Here is a 19182-nt window from a genome sequence, read left to right as displayed (position 1 = left end):
AATACTGTCAAACAGACAGTGGAAATCCCTGTCTAGCTTCCTTCATTGTTGTTCACTTCTGTTAACGGACTCTGAGACTTCTCATACTAATGAAAATGGCTTACACAATAACCCAGGTGCAAATCTTCAAAATGATTTTGAATACTTTGGCTTTTAAAAGGCTCCCGGTTTCCTCAGGTCGCACATAACATCTCAGGGGTACTGGCACAGTGGATGTTGGCACTTGCTCTTTCCTTCTGTGACCCTGACTCTGGGTATGTGGAAGGTGTGATATGGTGCCTACGTCTTTGGTATGATTCAATTTTGTGAAGTTATTTGTTGGGTTTTTTTTCCTCTCACCATGCTTGTAATAGTTGGTTCCCATTTTCGTTCAGCCTTTGGGGGGGTGTGCAGGATGAGCAGCTTAGTTCCACCGGTTAAATGGGACAACAGAAGAAAGAAGTGGCTCAACTTGTCTGCAAAGGTTAGAGAAAAGCTGTCCACGGTTTTTGACCGTAGTTGGAACATTCAAATATCCTGAAGTTGAAAATGCTGTCGAAAATATTCTGTAATCACATAATATACAGTAACGTTTCTGTGGTTTTGGCCACAGAACCTGAGGGAGGATCCTGCAGCCTTCCTTCCTGGTGGAGCCAAATCCCACTTCAGGGTACAGAGGCACTGCTACCAGCACACAGACTGTCAGGGCCCAAAGCTCAAAGTACAGCCTGGAGCCTCTCAGGAACAGGGGCTGCCTGTGGGCAGTACTCCTCAGTATGGTCATTTTGAAAATCCACGTGACACCACTGCAGTTTTCTCATCCTCAGTGCTGCAGCAGTCGTGCTGGCATCCGGGGGTGCCAGCATACAGCGTTGGTTTTTCTCCACAGTTTCAAAATCTCTTTTCTGGCACACAAGTATAAACAGCTGTGATTTATTGCCAAGAGGACATGCAGCTATAAATGTGCCAGGAGTAGCACAGCAGTGGGATTTCCTACCAGCAGTGCCTGTGGAGCACACTGCAGTGCCTGTCACTGCTCTGCGTTCTGACCTGGGGCAGAGGTCCAGCAGCAGGAGCCCGGCACAGTGCCATGGCAGCAGCTGCCCGTGTGGCTGCAGTCAAGAGACAAAGTGTGTGCATCGTGTGTCGTTCTGCAGGCCTCCTTCCCACTGGTAGTCTCAGACTCTCCGTATTTCTCCCGTTACTCCTATTGGAGTGATTGTGCTGTTCCTGACAGCACTGCTAACGTTCCAAAAAGGCAGAATCTTAGTCAGGTACTCATAAAATGTAGGGAAGATTATACAACAGTGTTTTTACTTTTACTGCTGAGCACATCATCATTTGCTGCTAAGCAGGTCATCATTCTCAGGTGCTGTTAGTGTTGTGACTTCCAATAAAGATAGGATGCCCTGACTGAAATGGGAAGTGCTTCCTATTAATTCCCTCATGGTTTAATTTTTTACTACGTTTTGAGCTTCCCTTTATTTTTTTCTTTCATTGTGGATCATTCGCAGAGTGCTACTAAAAATAAAAAATGGGTCTCGCAGTGAAAGCTTTCACGTAGCAGACTTGAAATCCTGGAAAGAACTGCATCGTAAAAATAGATCCGCGGGACTTGAGCGATGAAGCCAAACTTTCATAGTGCCTGGTAGCTCTTTTTATTTACTACTGGAACAGACTTTGAAAAAGTCGATAACTAACGTATTTCACAGCAAACTTGCATTGTTCTTGAAGCCAAATGCATTTCTGTTTGAATTGTTTGCTGTTTAAATAGGTCTTTCCCTCTCTACATTTCTGTCCCTTATTACAAAGCTGTGTAAGCTTTCATTCCTTTGAACTCATGAAAAAAAAAAACCCTGTTATTTACAGCTTCTGCTGTGCCTCTGTCCAACCACATGAACAGGTAAAGTACTCAAAAGGCACACTGAGATAAAGGAAAAAAAAGGGCATTATTCAGAAGTGTGCAATTTAGAGAATAGATTTCTTTAAAAAAAAAAAAAAAAAATTAAGAGATTTTACAGTCTGTGAACCTGAACGTGGACTTTCTGAAGCGATGCTGTGATTTGAAGTTAATTATTACTACCATGGAGTCAAAAGGACAATTTCCAAAATATTTCATGCTCATAGAGTAAAATCCTCCAAGAGCGTTGTATGCTCAGTGAGCAGTATGGGATCTGTGCAGCACTTCACAGTTGGTTGAGAGGTGAATGCACAAGTCGGATTCTTTTCTCAGCACTGTGCAGCTGGCAGGAGCCCCGCAGTGGGTCCTGCAGATGTGTGCCGGCCTGCGGCTGGGCTCCCACGTCCTGCCATCAGCCCGGGCCCAAATGGTTCTGTCGAGGAGCAGCGAGGACAGTGGATTGCTAAGGACTGCATTCCATGGTGTTTTGATAGTGCTCGCTCTGTTTATTTTAGCAAGACTTTGATTTTGCTGACTGCCCACATATCGGCGATACTCCATCCCTTTTTTTTTTTTTGTGCATTTTGTTTTAATGTCCAGAGAGCCTTTCCGAGGCAGCTGCCGTCACTGGAGAAATAAATCAGTTATGAAACTGAAAATTTCAGAAAGCAAAGTGTTCCTTTAATATTTTAAATGCTTCGGCATCATCAGTCATGCCTGAACGGCGCTGTCTGTTTTGTCTCGGCACGTGAACTTCTGTTTACGATAGCGATAGACAGCCCTTGTTTTGCAGGACGGGGAGCTCGGCTGTGGTAGGCGCCTGCTCTGCTGGCTGCCCCTTCATCTATTAGCATCCCAAACGGGTCCCATGGTGCCAGGGGCAGGGCTGGACAAGCTCGACCAGCTTAAGAATAATGTCCGGTCTCAGGATGAAGCCGTCGCGTTGTGCCACGCTGTAAGACCGCAGATGCTAATTAAAATGTTCTTGTTAATTAAAAATATCCTATCCCATTACATTTTTATTCCCTTTCTTCGATTTAATTATTGCAATGACTATAATTAGCATGTGCTGTCAACTCGTTTCATTTACATATTATATTGGATAATTGAATGTGGTCCCGTAATTAAATTAACATGAATGACAGATGATTTGGCTGCTTTTACATTGCTGTACTGGGAATAGAGATCTTTCCATATTCATTGCACTTAGCAAATATTTTTCATTTGAAAAGTCATCACAAATCACATCCTGCGACTCGGGACCTCGTCTGGCAGGCTCTGAAGGAAGTTGCAGTGCTCGATTGTGCAACTTATTTAAATAAAAAGAGCTTTTTTCTTTTTTTTTTCTTTTCCTGTTTGACAGACGATGTATTTATAGAGTGCTCCAGCAGAATCTCACCAGCTTCTGGGACTGGTGTGGAACAGGGCTTTATGCTTCTGAACTGTTGAACTAAAAATACGTATTTTTAGTGCATTGCAGAGCCCAACACTTCTGTCAGAGAGCTCGGGAGAGGTGAATGCAGCTTTACATTTTTTATTTTATTCTATCTTATTTTTGTTCTTTTTTTTACCTAAGTAGGAATTGCAGATACAGTTAAGAACTTTTGTGGGGGTAACCAATGCAATTGGAGAAAAAAAACCAAAAAAAAAGATATGCAAACCATATGTCTTTGAGAAAGGGATTTTCATCCCAGAAAGTTTGTCTTGCAATTGCATTAGTTTAACTAACTTATTTGTCTGTCCTTCCGAACCTTTTATCTCCAGACAGCTGTGCCCATAGGAACAGTGCACGATTCTTATTGTGACTTTGGGAATAACTGAAATGTTAATATTGGGTAATGTTTGAAAACAGAGGTACACGCAGGTGAATTCAATAGTTTTTCACTCCTGGAGAATTTATCTGTATTGTACAGCCATGAGAGTGTGTTGTAGAGCCTATTTCAGGCATGCCATCTTGCTTCACTTAAAGGCGTAAGGAACAGTGAGATTATGGGCACTTGGGGAAGGAAATTTCTCCTGTCTTAAAAATAATGTCACAAAGTAGTGTCACAGGTGTAAATATAATGTTCAAAGAAATGGAGTTGTATGGAAGGCACAATGTGGAAACATTCATGGAGTTTATTACTGACTTGCATCACAAAGAAAACCCAATAGAAGTGCTTCTTACAGAGTCTTTCCTCTTTTTTAATTTAAATCACTGATTTATCGTTACATTTTCTGACTTCTTAGCATTTCTTTTCTGTTACAGATATTATTTCTATCATAAAACAGCGGAGCATTTTATTCCTCATAAAGTAGGGTGTGTTTGAACTCAAAGTTGATTAACACATCACATGTATATGTGTATGAGATGTGCTGTAAGTGTGGTTGCAAGTACTGCCAGGCTGTAAGGGACACTTACAGAGTGACTTCAGATTACAAACTGCCATCTTTAGGGAAATTACTCTGTGCAGTTGACAGTGTTTGCTTTCACTGAGTTTCAGTGTGTGGCCCTGTTTGGTTGAGTGTTAGCATGAAGAAGGAAAAGTTGTTTTAAAATGTAGAGATCGCAAACTTGGAAATCAGAAAAACAGGGAAGCTTAGAAGAACAGTTCATAAAAATACTATCCAGAGATTCCATGGGAGTTGTTTACTGGCTACCATCATTAAACTTCCATTATTTGTGTTCTTCGGGGGCTGCGCCGGGACTGGAATGATTTTAATCTGGCAGATGGGGTTTCTAAAAGTAGAACAGGAGTAAAGGTGCAGGAATTGGTAGTTACTGAGTAGTAAATAGCAGTACTTGAAAGGAAATAGTAAGAAAGTATCTTTAAGGGTGTGGAATTGATGTTGAAGTTAAGTCTTTCCAAAAAAGTCCTTGAAAACTTTGAGTTTGAATTAAAAATAATAATAGTACTTGTGGAATAGCTGATTTCAGTGAGCAAGTCATGTGAAGTTGTAGCCTGGACTGCCATTTAGGAGCACTGCAGCTTGTGAGCAATAAAAACCCTGAGGTTTAAACTCAGCATCTTAAAATGCAGTAAATTAAACAACTCGGTAACGCGTGCTTTTTTTCCTATCAATCTTACACAGTCAGCCCACATCAATTCACTTAAGTGAAGGGATGTTTTCAGAAAAGCTGGCATTCCTCACAAGACAGAGAAAAGTGGAAATGCCTCTTGGGTGATTTGTCAGACACCTCTGCTGTTATTCGAGCTTCCTGATAAACAACAATCTTTTCAGAGCAACCGGTGACAATGCAAGTAAAACACAAGGGGAACATAAGGGACTGCGTAGTTCACACTTTGTGTTTGAATTGTATTTCTATTGCTCCGAAATGCATCTCATGCCTCTCTTTGGTTTGGTGTTTTGAGAGGCTGCGGGGAAGGAAATGCAATATGAGCAAAGACTTGAAATTGGTCGTGTTTAGTTTCAGTTTGTAATGGCTGATTCCTGTAGGAGCGTGAGAGAGCATACAGGGGTTGGTAGGAGAAATGAAAGCAGTTGAACTTATTGTCTTGTTTTAAACTGCAAAAAACAAAGAATAAGCTTGGCTTCCAGTGTCATCAAAAGCAGTATTTGCACAGCCTTAAAGCACAGTCCATAACTAAAGCTTCAAGATGGAGAAGCCTGGAGAGAGCGACTGTCCCATGTCAGGGCCTCTGACGGCCTACACGCTAATCTTGGGTCAGAAAGAGAGAGAGCTTGGTGGTCTCAGCTTAATCCCCAGCAGATCTTTTGTCCATGTCAGAAACACACCACAGAGTTTGGCACAGTTCTGTGTAATGAGCAGTTTCTTTCAGCACAGACCTAGGCCTGCTGTATTTTGGCTTTGGCCAGTGGAGGTACGTTGGCAGCGGTGGCGGCGCAGGCTTGCACAACGCTTGCCCTTTGCTCTGCCTCTTTCGAACCGAGCGTGCCAGTCTCTCCTTTCCATGGAAATTAAATTTCACACCAAAACTTAACACGAAGTCTGAAGTCTGCAAATCTTTAATCAGGCCTTGTGAACTATTGTCTGTCTTGCCCAATGTGTGAAGGAACTCCCTGTTCTTCTCCTATAGGCTGGTTTTCTAAGTCTCTGCGGACCCCCGGTGACTGTGCCCCACACAGAGAGGACATCAGCCTGCTCTCTGTTCACAGCTTTGGGCTCCAGCAGCTGACAATTGCTGCTCTAAGGGAGGGAGCTTGCAAGAGACCCAGGGAAGTCTCAGAAACCTACATCATCATATTTAGCTCAAACAAATGAGTATCGCTTGCTTGAAGTGATGCTGAAATATAAAGACAGACTAAAATGCATTAAGTCTTGCATAAGTGAATGCTATGGAAAATCTGGCCTGTCTTCCTCTGCTCTTAGTTATGGGTAAATGGAAGAGAACATTTTCTTGCTCTTTGAAGCTTTTTCTCAGCCAGCTCAGCATGTCAAATGGCACGATGTGTTTCACAGTCTTTATTGTCGATTGGGTATTTTTTACAAAGCCTCTGCATTTATTGTGAAAGCCAAAACACAAGATGTACTGGTAATTAAAAAATCTAAGACTGCATTTGCAAGCAGGGTTTTGGAGTGTGACAGAAGAGGCTTGTTGCTTTTGAAGAGGGAGAATGCTCAGTGAGAGCATTTGAGGCTGTAATATTTTAATTACACCTTCTGGGGATTCTCACCCAGCTAGTTCTGCTTTCAAGGATGATGGCAAAAAGCTCTTTGGATAGTTGTTTTGAACTTCTTATAGCTAAAGCCCAGTTCTCTCTAGGCTTTAAATCAAGAATTCTTCATTCACATCAGTGTAGTTTCACCTCTAAGGTTGGACCAGGCTCGGAGCACCTGGTGAAGCTGTGGGTGTCTCTGCTCATTGCAGGGGAGTTGGACCAGATGGCCTTTTAAGGTCCTTTCTATAACTCAAACAGTTGTATGATTCTAAATGAGTAAATAAAGCAAGTGCAAGGCCCAGTCCTGATCATTTCCATGTTCAGAATCTTGTTTCAGGATCTGAGATGTAGAATCATAGAATGGCCTGGCTTGAAAAGGACCACAATGCTCATCCAGTTCCAACCCCCGCTGTGTGCAGGGTCACCAACCAGCAGCCCAGGCTGCCCAGAGCCACATCCAGGCTGGCCTTGAATGCCTGCAGGGATGGGGCATCCACAGCCTCCTTGGGCAACCTGTTCCAGTGCCTCATCACCCTCTGAGTGAAAAGCTTCCTCCTAATATCCAACCTAAATGTGCCATGATAGGTTTAAGCTTACAGAATAAATGTGTTGCTCAATAGATTTGATGCATAATAACAAGCTCTTCTAATAGAAAATGTTTGGTCCAACGCTTAAACAAATAAATCTACTGCTAGGGTATTTTGGAAACTTCGGAAACTATTTCCTAGAAAGTGATGATATCCTGGAATTTAACAACGTACTTAATATATGTTTAACATTAAGCATGATTGCACCCTCACAGGTAAGTGTTTGTTTTTGTATCATTATGTTAAATGCTAAGATGCTGTTATTTTTAGAGTTCAGCTTTTCCTTACTCCTCTTTCTGGTTCAGGTGTTTGGTTACTAGTTCATCCTGCACCCTGTGCATGTGCTAAATGCCCAAGCAGCCTCATTGCATATTAGAATTGTTTCCATTCTTCTCTCGTCACATTGTAATGGATCTGATCTTCTACAAGAACAGTTTACAATTATTTGCTTTTTGCTGAATTTAATCTCTGTATCCTTTGTTATCTTTTATCTAAGGTGCCTTGCTGTTACTTTGAGTGGCATTTTTTCAGGAATTTTACAGTTTTTCTAGGCTTCCCCCAAGCAACATCATTGATGAACTTTATAACATTTTAAAATACATCATTGTTCTTGTATTTGCCATTTTCCTAGCTGAAATGCTCAGATGTTTTTGGGTGATTACATGAAAACAGCTCAGGTGATTATTTTTTTTTTCCTCACGTATGAACAGAGCATCACAAAGCACTTCATTCTTAACCCACAGAGTTACCTCTAGGAGGACACTGCTCATAGTTTGGTTTGTAAGGAGAAAAACATTAATTCTGACCTCCGTTATCTGCATCGCTTCTCTCTGAAAGCTTATGTGTGATGCTAAGAAAATAAACATTGACATTTTTCAAATAGGCCAAATTCTTATTTTAAAATTTGAATGTAACATTTTGGCATGTTATTTTTGCATAGAAATGGTGCTCTGGCTCCTGATAAGATGTTAGAAGGAATTTAGAACATTCTTTGCTCAGAGTCTTGCCAATAGTGGAGTTTGCAAAATGGAAAGAGAAGAGCTTGACCTTAAAACAGAAGAAGAGTCTAAGTGGTGACATATTCCACTGATTGAATGCTAGCAGTATGGGATCTGTTTATATAGAAGCAAAGAAATAATGCAGATCTAACTTTGAAGAGAAACTCTGGACTACTAATATAAAGATTTATTTCTTTTACCAAGTTATAAATAACCTTACATCAAACAAAAGCCTTTAACTGCTTGATGTATTCTGTGTAGTTATAAAGAATGGATGCACAGCGTTTCAGTTCCAGTTCAATAACGTTCAGTTGTTTGTACAAATTAGAATTGACTTTGATATAAATGATAAATAGAGAAGAAACATTAATAGTTCCCATACCAACAGTACAGTTTTAAGATCCAAATGTTTACAGTGGCCGTGTCCAAGTTTGGAACAGAGGGTCATACAGGATTGTGGAAACACCAGGAGTGCCCCTCAGAGAGCTCTTAGCTCTTCGTCCACGTTGCTCTCAGAAAATTGCATCTGAACATGAAATAGGTTGCAGCAGAATACGGCAGTCCGGTGGAAGCACACATGTTAGTGCTTTGCTTCATAAACCCCCGGCATTTTATTGAGGAGGATCTATTGCTAAAAATGTAACTCAGCTTTCAGATACAATGGCTGTATTTGTTACTTGGCAGCTGCAGAATACACCTTTTCGTGAGTAGTTTTTCTTTCCAAGAGCTGAGCAAGGTTTCACTTCAGGAAGTTTTAAACTTCATGCAGTTGAGATTCAAGCACATTTTCCTGTTTCCAGTTCACACATTGCTGTGGTAACTTTGTCTCACTTTTAATGTGATGTAAGAACTGCAACCTCTATTTGGTACTTGGTCCAATTACTAAACAATGTCAGCGACCTCAGAGGAAATAATTGGACAGATGAGAAATGCTCCTGCAGATTTTAGGCGTGCTTTCCAGGTCAGCCGATGATGCCTTATGGCTTTCCAAAGGTTCTCAGTAAATAGTAAATAAAACCTGAAACCATCAGTAGAACTCAATGAAATTCCACTCCAAAAATCACGTTTCCTCTCTCCAGTAATCCTGGGCTGACCTTGGATAGCACACAGGAGTGAAAAGGTGACGTAAGGCTGAACCTTTGTCTGGTTACTTGTAAAATATCTGATAATATTTAGCATATTTGCCTGGAAGCATTAAAAACCATTCTAGGATCTTAATCTTTAAATCTCTGGAGAGCTGCTGGTGAATTTTTAATTCAGTTTCTCTTTTTTCAAACACTTGACATCTGAAAAGTATGCAGTTACAAGCTGGAAACAGAAATTTGGATTGTCACCAAAAATACTTCTTCATGGGTTAAAAAAATGTAAATCTTCACAGGGCAATTTGATTGAACTGCTAGCTCAAGAAAAATGAGTTGAAAAATGTGTCTCTAAACTTACATCTCTAATCAGGCTATTAGGGGTCTGAGGAGTATGTGAATCAGCAGTTTACCCTGATTTGGGTGATATTTGTTCCATGTTTTTACATGCAATCATTCTTTCAACTTTCTGAGTGACATCTGCAATTTCTCAGTGAAAATCCTGATTGTTACCTGTAGGATGTTTATAAACTCAACTGCCCTACCCAGGTATGGTTCCAAAGACTGGAGGGTTGGTATTTTAATGTTCTTGTAAAATTAGCCATTGACTTGGTAAGGTTTGACTAATTTGACGTGTAGCTGCTGGTGCCTATCAATCAGTACAGCAGAATCCTGTTAGCTAGGAAGATTTACAGCACAGCTTTGGACAATGTTCATACATACACAGGTAAGTAGCTGTGTCTTCTGCTCGCAGTAGAAGGAATACAGGGAAAGATTGATTCAAATGCATGTTTTATGTGCTGTGTGTTGTACACAGGGCTGTGAGATGTTCACTAAAACGTCTTTCTGTTGGTTGCTGCCGTGCAAGTGTTGCCACAGTGTATGTGAGCAGCTATCTGCCTGTCCTTGGCAGCAAGGAAGGGAGCAGAATTCAGATTCTCATTCTCCGGGATCCACAGAAAGTTCATTTTGGGTCTCTGGAGCTTCCCAGGGAAGGAAAGAGCTGCACATTCCTTCCTCTACCTGCAGAGAGTCGAATCTAAGTTATTTAGGCCCTCGTGGTTTATTGGTTTGTCAGTCCTGTGAAGATCTGCTTTGCAAGGTGCCAGGAAGCAAGGGAAGACTGCTGGACCTGTTGTGGTATGGGAAGGACAGGGATCCAGGATGGAATAGCCTTGTGGCAGTCACCTCGGGTGCGGAGCCAGAAGCCTTATTTCAGTGGCAGGGTAACCCTGATTTCCCAGCAGAATGATGAGTTCCCTTCACAACTTTATTGCATCCCCAGTGCTACAAGGAGCTTTTAATTTTTTGATTGATTGTCCTTTTTTATTGCTCAAGTGCTGTGTGGCATATTGCTGGCTTTTGTCACTGTAGCCTGTTTTGAAAGACTGACTTTTATACTGCTTCAGATTTTCACGGCTAGAAGAATTGCAGCTAAATGGGTAAGCAATATACTGCATAGTCAATATTGGTCCAAATGGACTTGAGAAAAAAGGTGGGTTTCATTTAGAGACATTAGAAATCATTCTTTCCATGGATCAGGGCAGTCATTGCGCTTGAGGGGCAAATGGGAGCAGGGGCTGCCTGCTAGGGAAGGGGTGAGCACCTGCTAGCACAGTTGGATATTAAAGTGGTGTAGTTTGTGCAGCCTTCCTAACAATTTATTTGGTGGAGAAGCTGTTTGAGTTCAGCACAGTAGGGCACCTGAGATGATGTGGCTTCTTTTCAGCAGGCTTCTACATGGAGAGCAAAGAGCTATTTAAGCAAGGCTGTGGCAAAAACAATAAGGTGGTATGAATAACTTAATTTCAACAGGAGGCAACAATTTAAGTACAATACAGAAAACAACAACATGGAGTTGCCTGCTCTGAGGAACAATTAAAAATACATAGCTTTTAGTAACTTGATAGATAGGTCTCAATTCAGAAAAAGAAAACAGCAAGCAAATATTAATGGGACCTGGGCACCTATTTGAAGTTAAGCAGGTGCTGAAGTGCTTGGCTGTACAGAAATGCAGAGATTTAATTAGGATCTTGTTACGTGTGGCAGGCATCTCTGACTTTCAGGCTGGAGAGGGAGCACCAAGAAAAGCGAACTCTAGGATTCCAGCACGTGGCGTGGGTTCCTGTGCTGCCTTTCTGTAAGCAGTTTGTATCTCATATTGGAGCATTTTGTGAGTATTCCAGGCCTGCAAAACTCCCTGAGATCATTCAGCAAGGAGGCAGAAGTCGCTGTTTAAAGTAAAAATAAAAATAAAAATAAAAATAGAGTCCTTTGCAACTGTAAAGAAGTCATAGATGAGGTGTTCATTTGTTTTCTTTGTTGGTCATCTGCTAAATTGAGTTCTGGACTTTCTGCTCTATTGGAGGTTTGTATGTCTGCAGGTTTTTTTCCAGATAGGAGTTGTTTGATGACTTCTTGTTTTTCAGGGTACGTACTGTAGTGTATCAGGTTTAGCAGCTGCATTGGTACAGTGAGCTAAACTCATTAAATTGATTCCACATGTGATAAATACCAGATTAAAACAATGAACAGCTCTCAAGTAGAACTTTCCTATCTTTAATGTCAGTAACGTTGCAGTTAGAAAGTTGGGGGGGAAAAAAACCAACCCCAAATGGTAATGTTGTGTGCATGTTGCTTATTTGGGAAGAGAACTCTTAATTCCCTGTGATGTTTTTGGAATGGGGAAGGGGGTGAAGTGTGAAGTGAGAAAGAGCTCAGAACTGCTTGTCCTGTGCCTGCTCAGCAAGTCCAGGGGATAGCAACAAAGAAATGGGTTTCCCTCCCTCTGTCCTTTGTCACAATACCAGTTGTAGCTATTGGACTAAAATTGTAAATGATTAAAAGTGCTTTTCTGATTGGAGGATTTACTGTAGAAAAACCTACGGTGAAATAATAATAACAGTATATTTATTATAACAATAAATAAAGAATCCCAGCGGTAATCACCAAGAATGGTAGCCAGCAGTTAAGTGTAGCATCATCCAAACGCTTCGGTGGTGGGCTGCTAGATACTTTCCTCAAAAGAGCAATGCTTAATTGTCACATATTTGTCTGCCTCTTAAAAATTCCTGCCGGCTTTAAGGTCATTAAGACGTTTCTACCAGTGTTTTGAAAGGTTTTCAGTGTATTTTAGGCTGGTGAACTGCAAAAACGCAAACGATTACTTTGTTGATCTTGTTTTTAAACTGAACTGCATTATCGACTCAGTGTGTTCTTAAGGTATTGTTAAAAGTGCTTTGAAAACTTGTAAATCCCTGTAATTTATGTTCCTGTGGTCTCGACTGCTTCTTTCTGTCCTTCTGGTTTTAATTTGAACGCAGTCTTGTCTGGGTGTGTACCTGTAAAATTGTGTTTTTCCAAGTACAATTTACAGTCGTGACCCTAAGTTTTACAGTGTTCAGCCCTATAGGAGCTTCCTCCTATGCCGAAAAGCCAACTTTGGGTCAGACAGCTCTTTCATATTATAATTGTCTAATCGAGGTTCCTTGGAACAGATCCTGACGTTTTGTAGTGTATCACAAAGGCTGTATAAGAATATCAAGTAAATGGGAAAGGTTCCTTTGCGAGAGACCAGTATAGCATTGCCTGATTTCTTCAGATGTACACAGTTGTAAACTTAGCCTGCTTCATGACAACAGTCCCATTTATCTAAACAATTCTCCTTTTAGAGTCAATGGCACTGATAGAAACCGAGATAAGAAATACAGATGGGAGGGTCTTTCAGAGTCTCCACTGAAACTAGTTGCTGTGCAGCTCACAATCACCTTTTCTTTTCAGTGCCTGAGAATGCATAGCAGACATCCACGATGAAACAGAGTCCTCTCTGGCTGCCAGAGAGCACTTGGGTAAAGGATGAGCGAGCTGCATGTGGGTTTTTAGTCCTGGTGATCTCGGATCTTGCTCTTGACTTTTTTCCTTTTTTTTTCCTTTTTAATAAAGACGTGCTTACTGTGTTTAAATGGCTGCAGTTGGGAGAGTTGTTTTGCAGTTCTAACTCACAACGGTCCCTTTGCTTTCATTCTTTGCCTTACGTGAAAGTATTGTAATCTTCAGATTAATCTCTCTCTTGGTTTTTTTTTTTCTTTTTTAATTGTCTTTTTTGGTAATAGAAGCAAAAGCAGTTTACAGCCTTGGTGTTCCTCTGCAGTAAATACAATACTTGCACACTAAAACAGGAGTTACTCGGACTAAATGTTCTGAGATTTATTTTTAGTATTTACTAAGATGTTTTCTTCTCATCCGCGCTCATATTTTCAGCATGACTTCAGCACTGGTTGATCCACAGGAAGACCAGATAGAGCACGTGTCCTCACTCTGTTACGTTTGTCTTTCAGATCATTGTGCAGTCTGGCCGTCACCCCACCGTGCTGCAGAAGCTGTGCCAGTTGCCTTTCCAGTATTTCAGCGATCCTCGGTTAATCAAAGTGCTCTTCCCTTCGCTAATAGCTGCTTGTTACAACAACCCTCAGAACAAGCTCATTCTGGAGCAGGAGATGAGCTGTGTGCTCCTCGCCACCTTCATTCAGGTAGCAGTGCCGTGCAGCAGTGCTGCAGGATGACTGCGGCCCTTTTTCTCGCCTTTGCTGTGTGCATGGAAATTATTTGCCTTACGTAAAGCGAGTAAACAGCACTGAAGTACTTTAAGATCCTCTGCAGCTCTTTTCAAACCACAGATTATGCCTGTACTTGAGATATCTCATAACGCTGAAAGATTACCCGAGCAGTTCAGGTTCTCGCTGTCGCGTGCAGAATCCTGCTTTCACTGAAGTTAGTGATGTGCCAGAAGGATGCGATGCGAATCGTACTATTACAAGGCAATCCTTAAAATACTTTACTTTTTCTAAGCTACTGCATATGCAGCATATTTGAAATCTGTGTATTGATGTGTTTACATCTAAATGTATGGCTGTATATTGCACACAACAGATTTACAGAGAACAGAACAGCAGTGTATATATTTGATGCAGAAGGCACACAACATATGTTACCGGTCTAATCGTGCAGTCTTTACTTCTGACAGTAAGCCACTGAGGTCGTTACAAATACTGCTCTGAGTAAGGTTTTACAGCAGCTTTGTTCCCTTTGTGTCAATCTATATGCTGTGCTGTACTTACCAAACCTGTTTCATGCTTTCTATATATTTTACTGGCTGTTTTTAAATAAGTAAATGCTGTTTTCATCAACGCTATCACAAAATAACGTGCTTTGGTCACCTGGAAGTTCCTGTTATTGCTACAGAAACGGTCCTGCAGCTCTTCCCTAATGCTTTACAGCCAGTCCTGAGGCAGGCTGCCCCAATTGAGGGGAAAGGACGCAAGAACTAAATATTTACTGCAAGTTTCAGCGTGACTCCTGAGTTACTGAGCACGACTGCTTTTTGTTCTTTGAACACTCAAATAGTAGCAGCTTAAGGAAGAAAGAAAACTTTTGAGCTTAGCAGAATTTGCAGTGGAGCTTCTGTTGAAATATGAAGCTGTAATTCGTGCCTCACCTTGACTTTTTTCATATGGACACATTTTAATGTGGGAGCTACAGATATCACTGTAGAAGCTGCGGTGGCAAAAAGTAGCTTCAGCAGTATGAGAAAACACAGCAGGCTGGATTTGTGTTCCAATTCAAAAGTACAGAGAAGAGTAGGGAAGAGTCCCCCATCAAATAATTAGCTTTATTTGCCTTGATTCCTTTTCTCTACTAGAAACTGTGGCATTTAAATCTCCACTAGCTGCAGCAAAACGTATTTCCAAGGGTCGGTGTTATTAGTTTCACTTCCAATTAGAGCTGGATTTCTATCCCAGATGCCAAGTCCTCATACTGTTCTTTCAGGCTTTTAGAAGAGGTGTTGCATTAATGTATAGAAGATCCTTGTGTGTGTGTGTGTGCAATCTTACCTCATTGCTCACCTCCCTGCTATTTCACTGTTGCACCCCTTTGAGAATCAAACCCCAAATGTTGAACACGCGCAGAGAGCGAATCCGGCAGGCACAGAGGAGCGCTCCCATAGCTGTGCACACAGCACAGCCCTGCCCCTCTGCTTCGGTTTCAACCCGCTGCTTTTGTGTCAGGCAAATCCCTCACTCCCTTCCGTGGAAGTTTTGGTAAAGTCTGCAAAATATTTCCCCGGGACCAGAAAATGAGATTCTTCCTGTGCCAGGGAATGCAAAAAGAAGCCCTGTTTATGTAAGAGTTTGGTGGTGTGTACAAATATAACACTTAAATATAGTGTGTTAAATGTGTGCAGCATCAATCAAAGGAAAATGATTGCTGGATTTTACAACTATCAGCGTTGCACCTCCCTGCCAGCAGATCTGCTGCCATCCCCTGAAGGTTGCATCATCCTTTCTCTTACTTCTGTCTCTGGATGTGCTGGAACAATTGTAAAAAAAAATATTCAGAAATAGCCACGATCTGTTAAATTGTGTCTCATGTCAAACGACCCCAGCCCTGCTTAGGGAGTGCAGGAACAAAAGGCAGTTTGCTCGGAGCGCTGCACACTGGAGCAGCCCGAGGGAGCAGGGCTTGCTGTGCTCTCTGGAGCTGATCACGGCCTTGGGAGAACTTTGCCTGCTCTCAGGGAATGGGGATCTCGAGCTGCAGGGTGCAATTGGGTCGGTCAGCAATGGAGTGAGAGCGTGTTTGGAATTCACAGCCTAACTCCAAAACGCGTGGTAAAGAAATACGGCCGTAGTCACTGTCTCAAATTGAAAATAGTGAGAATAATTATTTCTGAGGAAGGTAATAAAACTGCTATTTCTCTGCTGTAAATTAAAAATAGATGTACGTTGAAATTGTGCAAAATCCACTCTGAGCTATAGAAACTAAGTGCTGGCAGGGTTCTGATACAACGCGTGGCAAACAAAGCGCTTTGTTAACATGCAGATTTCATAAAGCGTTCGTTTTCTTGGCTGACTTTGAAGACTTTACAAAATGGTTTTAATTCCTCAAATGCGAGATCTGAAAATCTGATGCTCTTTTTCTTTCCCATAGGATTTTGCACAGAGCTCAGGCCAAATGGATAATCTGTTATCTCAGCAGAGGGGTATGTCTCCATTGAATGTAACGGAGTACAACTGGGTAACAAAATATGTACATACTGTGTTTTGCTGTGATTTGGATATTTTTTGCATCTGCATCACCATAAAAAGGAATACAGTAAACTGCAAAATGATTTTCCACTCTTGGGAGAGGCTCTCTAGCTTAAAATCTGACCTGAAAGTATGCGACTTCCAGTCTTTGCTCACAGTATCAGGAATCTGGGCTGTTAATCTTTATTAAAAGCTACGTGGTATTCTGTCTTAAAACGTGATACTGTACGTGCACGTATTTAATTAGCTGTCACAAAGGCTGCTTTCAAAAGTCTTAGGTTACAGCAGCCGTGCAGCCATCCCAACACACCCGAGGAGCCAGAAATTAGTAAAATACTGTCCTGTAATTATGCCACAAAGTTCCTTGGGCTGCAGGAGTTGCAAATACTGCATAAAAAACAGCTAACCCACCTATGCTGGCCAGTTGGAAGGCGCTCAGCTAAGGCAGCTCTTGCTCATTAAATAGATGGGAAATTGAAGCACGCTGGTGGGGAAAACATCTGGAGTCACCCACGTTTTGCATGAAGTGCATCTCCCGTTTCTCCCTCATAGTGGGCAGAGTTTCACCACAGCATTGCTGGGGGGTTGGCAGGGGAGGAACGGTTCTAGCTCTAAGTCATAAGATTTTTAAAGATACACTGCAAAATGAAGGTAGGTATGGTGTGATTTTTACTGTCGGCATTCTCCCTTCCAGTCTGAGGCAGCCTCGTGCAATGTCTGCAAAACAAACTTTCCAGAATTAATGTGTTTGCATGAGAATCAGCTTGAGAAACAGCTAAAATCCAAGCAGGGAACTGCTTTTTATTTTCATTATTCAAACGGAATGAGCTTTTAAACAAAGATGACTACGTGGTGACATGAGAGTGTGATTTCTAAACATTCCCCAGATGCAAAAAGAGGAGATAATAATAGCAGCATAGGCAGGATTATTTTTATCTATTTTATCATGCCAGTGTGAAGGGCAGCATCCCCCCAAAATGCAAACAGGAACAAAAATACTGCTTATAACCAGGAGGGGAACGGCTCTTTATGAGGGTGGATAGTGATAGCACGAGGGGGAATGGTTTTAAACTGAGACAGTGGAGGTTTAGGTTGGATATTAGGAGGAAGTTTTTCACACAGAGGGTGGTGAGGCAGTGGAACAGGTTGCCCAAGGAGGCTGTGGATGCCCCATCCCTGCAGGCATTCAAGGCCAGGCTGGATGCGGCTCTGGGCAGCCTGGGCTGCTGGTTGGTGACCCTGCACCCAGCAGGGGGTTGGAACTGAATGAATATTGTGATCTTTTTCAACCCAGGCCATTCTATGATTAAAAGAGAACTTGGGAGTTCACTGCTCAGTTCAGGGTTGGGCCACGCAAACCTTGGCACATGTGTGCAGCCTGCTGTCCTCATGGGAAAGCTGTGGGTCTGGGGGCTGAGGAGCAGCTGCTGAGGAGGAGGCAGGGCCGGATGGGAGCACGCACCAAACGCTGTGGGCTCAGAGCGCTGCGCTCACCTCCCTGCATGGCGTGAGGACTGGGGGGGGAGAAGTGAGGAGGTGACGTGGCCAGAGTTGGCCGCCTGTTCATTATTCTTGTTTTATTGCCATCTTTCTGAAGAGGGAATAACCGGATAATTTTACCTTCTGTCTCCCACAGAGAAGCGGTTCTGCGCTCAGGACTCCCTCGAGCTGCCCAACCGCTTCCCCCGGCAGTGCTGGGAGGAGGCCCGGCAGTTCTTCCTGCGGCGCTGAGGGCCGCGCCGACGCACCACCGCTGCTGCTGTAGATACGTGTAATTTGCACTATTTATATCCCCAGCACTGTAGATACTTTCGAGTTCTGTTTTGTAATTTTGATAATTGGAGTTAATTTCAGTCGTGTGTCCCAACGTCCCGGATCCTTCCTACGGTGTGGTGTGCTGGCATTGGAGCTGCGGAGAGGAGACTGCAAGCAGAAATGCCTTCTGTACATCTGTAATAAAGTAACTTATTCTGGCTGTGGTGTGCTGGGCTCTGAGTTGCCATGAGGAAAGGCTCTGGGGGGGGGGCTGGGGTCGGAACGGGCTGTGGGGAACCTTGGCTTGTAGTTCAGTGGCGACTCGTGGCGGTGTAACACGGATTTTGTAAACCACGCACATTTTCACCGTTTCGATAAGACTTTAATAACGCTCCTTTCAACCTTGTGCTGTTCTCTTAACGGGGTAAAGTCTCCACGAACCGCAATTAAAGCCTGTGAAGCAGCCGCCGTCTCCTCGAGCTTTCTTCCGCGCGCCGCCCGCCCCGAGCCGCCCTCGTGCCCGCTGTCCCCTCAGCGACCCGGCCCGGGGCTGACGGCGTTCGGCCGCCCTGATTTCCTGTCCGATCTGCGGGCAGCCGGAGCTCCCCGCAGGTAACTCCGAGCCCCGCGGTTAAGCGGGGATCCCTCCCACCCGCCCCGGGCCGGCGGCCGTTCCGCAGCCCCTCTCTTCCCCTCGTAACCCGGGCCGCCCCGTGAGCCCGGCGGCCCCGCAGCGCTCGACCCGCGGCTGTCCCCGCGCGGCCGGAGCTCCCGCACCGCCCCACAGCACCGCGGCGGCTCCGGGAACGCGAAAGGTCGGGGCCGCGGAGGGCCGGCCAGGCTGAGAAAGGGGAGGGAGAGGCGGGGAGCCGGAACGGGAGCGCGGGCGGAGGAAGGAAGGCGAGGAGCCGCTACCGGGGAGAACGGAACGTCTGTGTGCGAAGGGGAGCCCCGCGGCAAAGCCCCGCATCGCGGCAGGTGCGGGCCGGCCCCGGGCGCTGCCCGAAAGGGAAAGCCGCGCTCCGCCTCCCGGCTATAAATAAACGGGCGGCGATCGGAGCCGATTAGCGGTGCGGGTGGCGATGCCGCAGAGCCGCGCCGCGGGCTGAGCCCGCCCCGCCCGGAGCTCCGTTTCGTTGCAATGTTTTCGTTTTCCTTTTTTGTTTTTCTTTTTTT

At 43.5% G+C, this 19182-nt stretch overlaps 1 protein-coding gene across 3 annotated transcripts in view; it reads left to right on the top strand.

Moving 5' to 3' along the window:
- SCAPER (S-phase cyclin A associated protein in the ER) overlaps positions 1-18281 on the top strand; it is a 143439-nt gene extending 125158 nt beyond the window's left edge. For all 3 annotated transcript variants that reach the window (XM_048955654.1, XM_048955655.1, XM_048955658.1), the window contains 3 exons: positions 13504-13695; positions 16154-16205; positions 17888-18281. In XM_048955654.1, coding sequence (XP_048811611.1) covers positions 13504-13695; positions 16154-16205; positions 17888-17982 — 339 coding nt within the window. In that variant the 3' untranslated portion in view covers positions 17983-18281. The remainder of the gene's footprint in view (positions 1-13503; positions 13696-16153; positions 16206-17887) is intronic.
- Positions 18282-19182: the final 901 nt, after the last annotated feature.

Source organism: Lagopus muta, chromosome 10 (genome assembly GCF_023343835.1).
Source record: "Lagopus muta isolate bLagMut1 chromosome 10, bLagMut1 primary, whole genome shotgun sequence".
Lineage (NCBI taxonomy): Eukaryota > Metazoa > Chordata > Aves > Galliformes > Phasianidae > Lagopus > Lagopus muta.
Note: the sequence above shows the minus strand (reverse complement) of the source record. Positions and strands in the feature narration are given on the sequence as shown.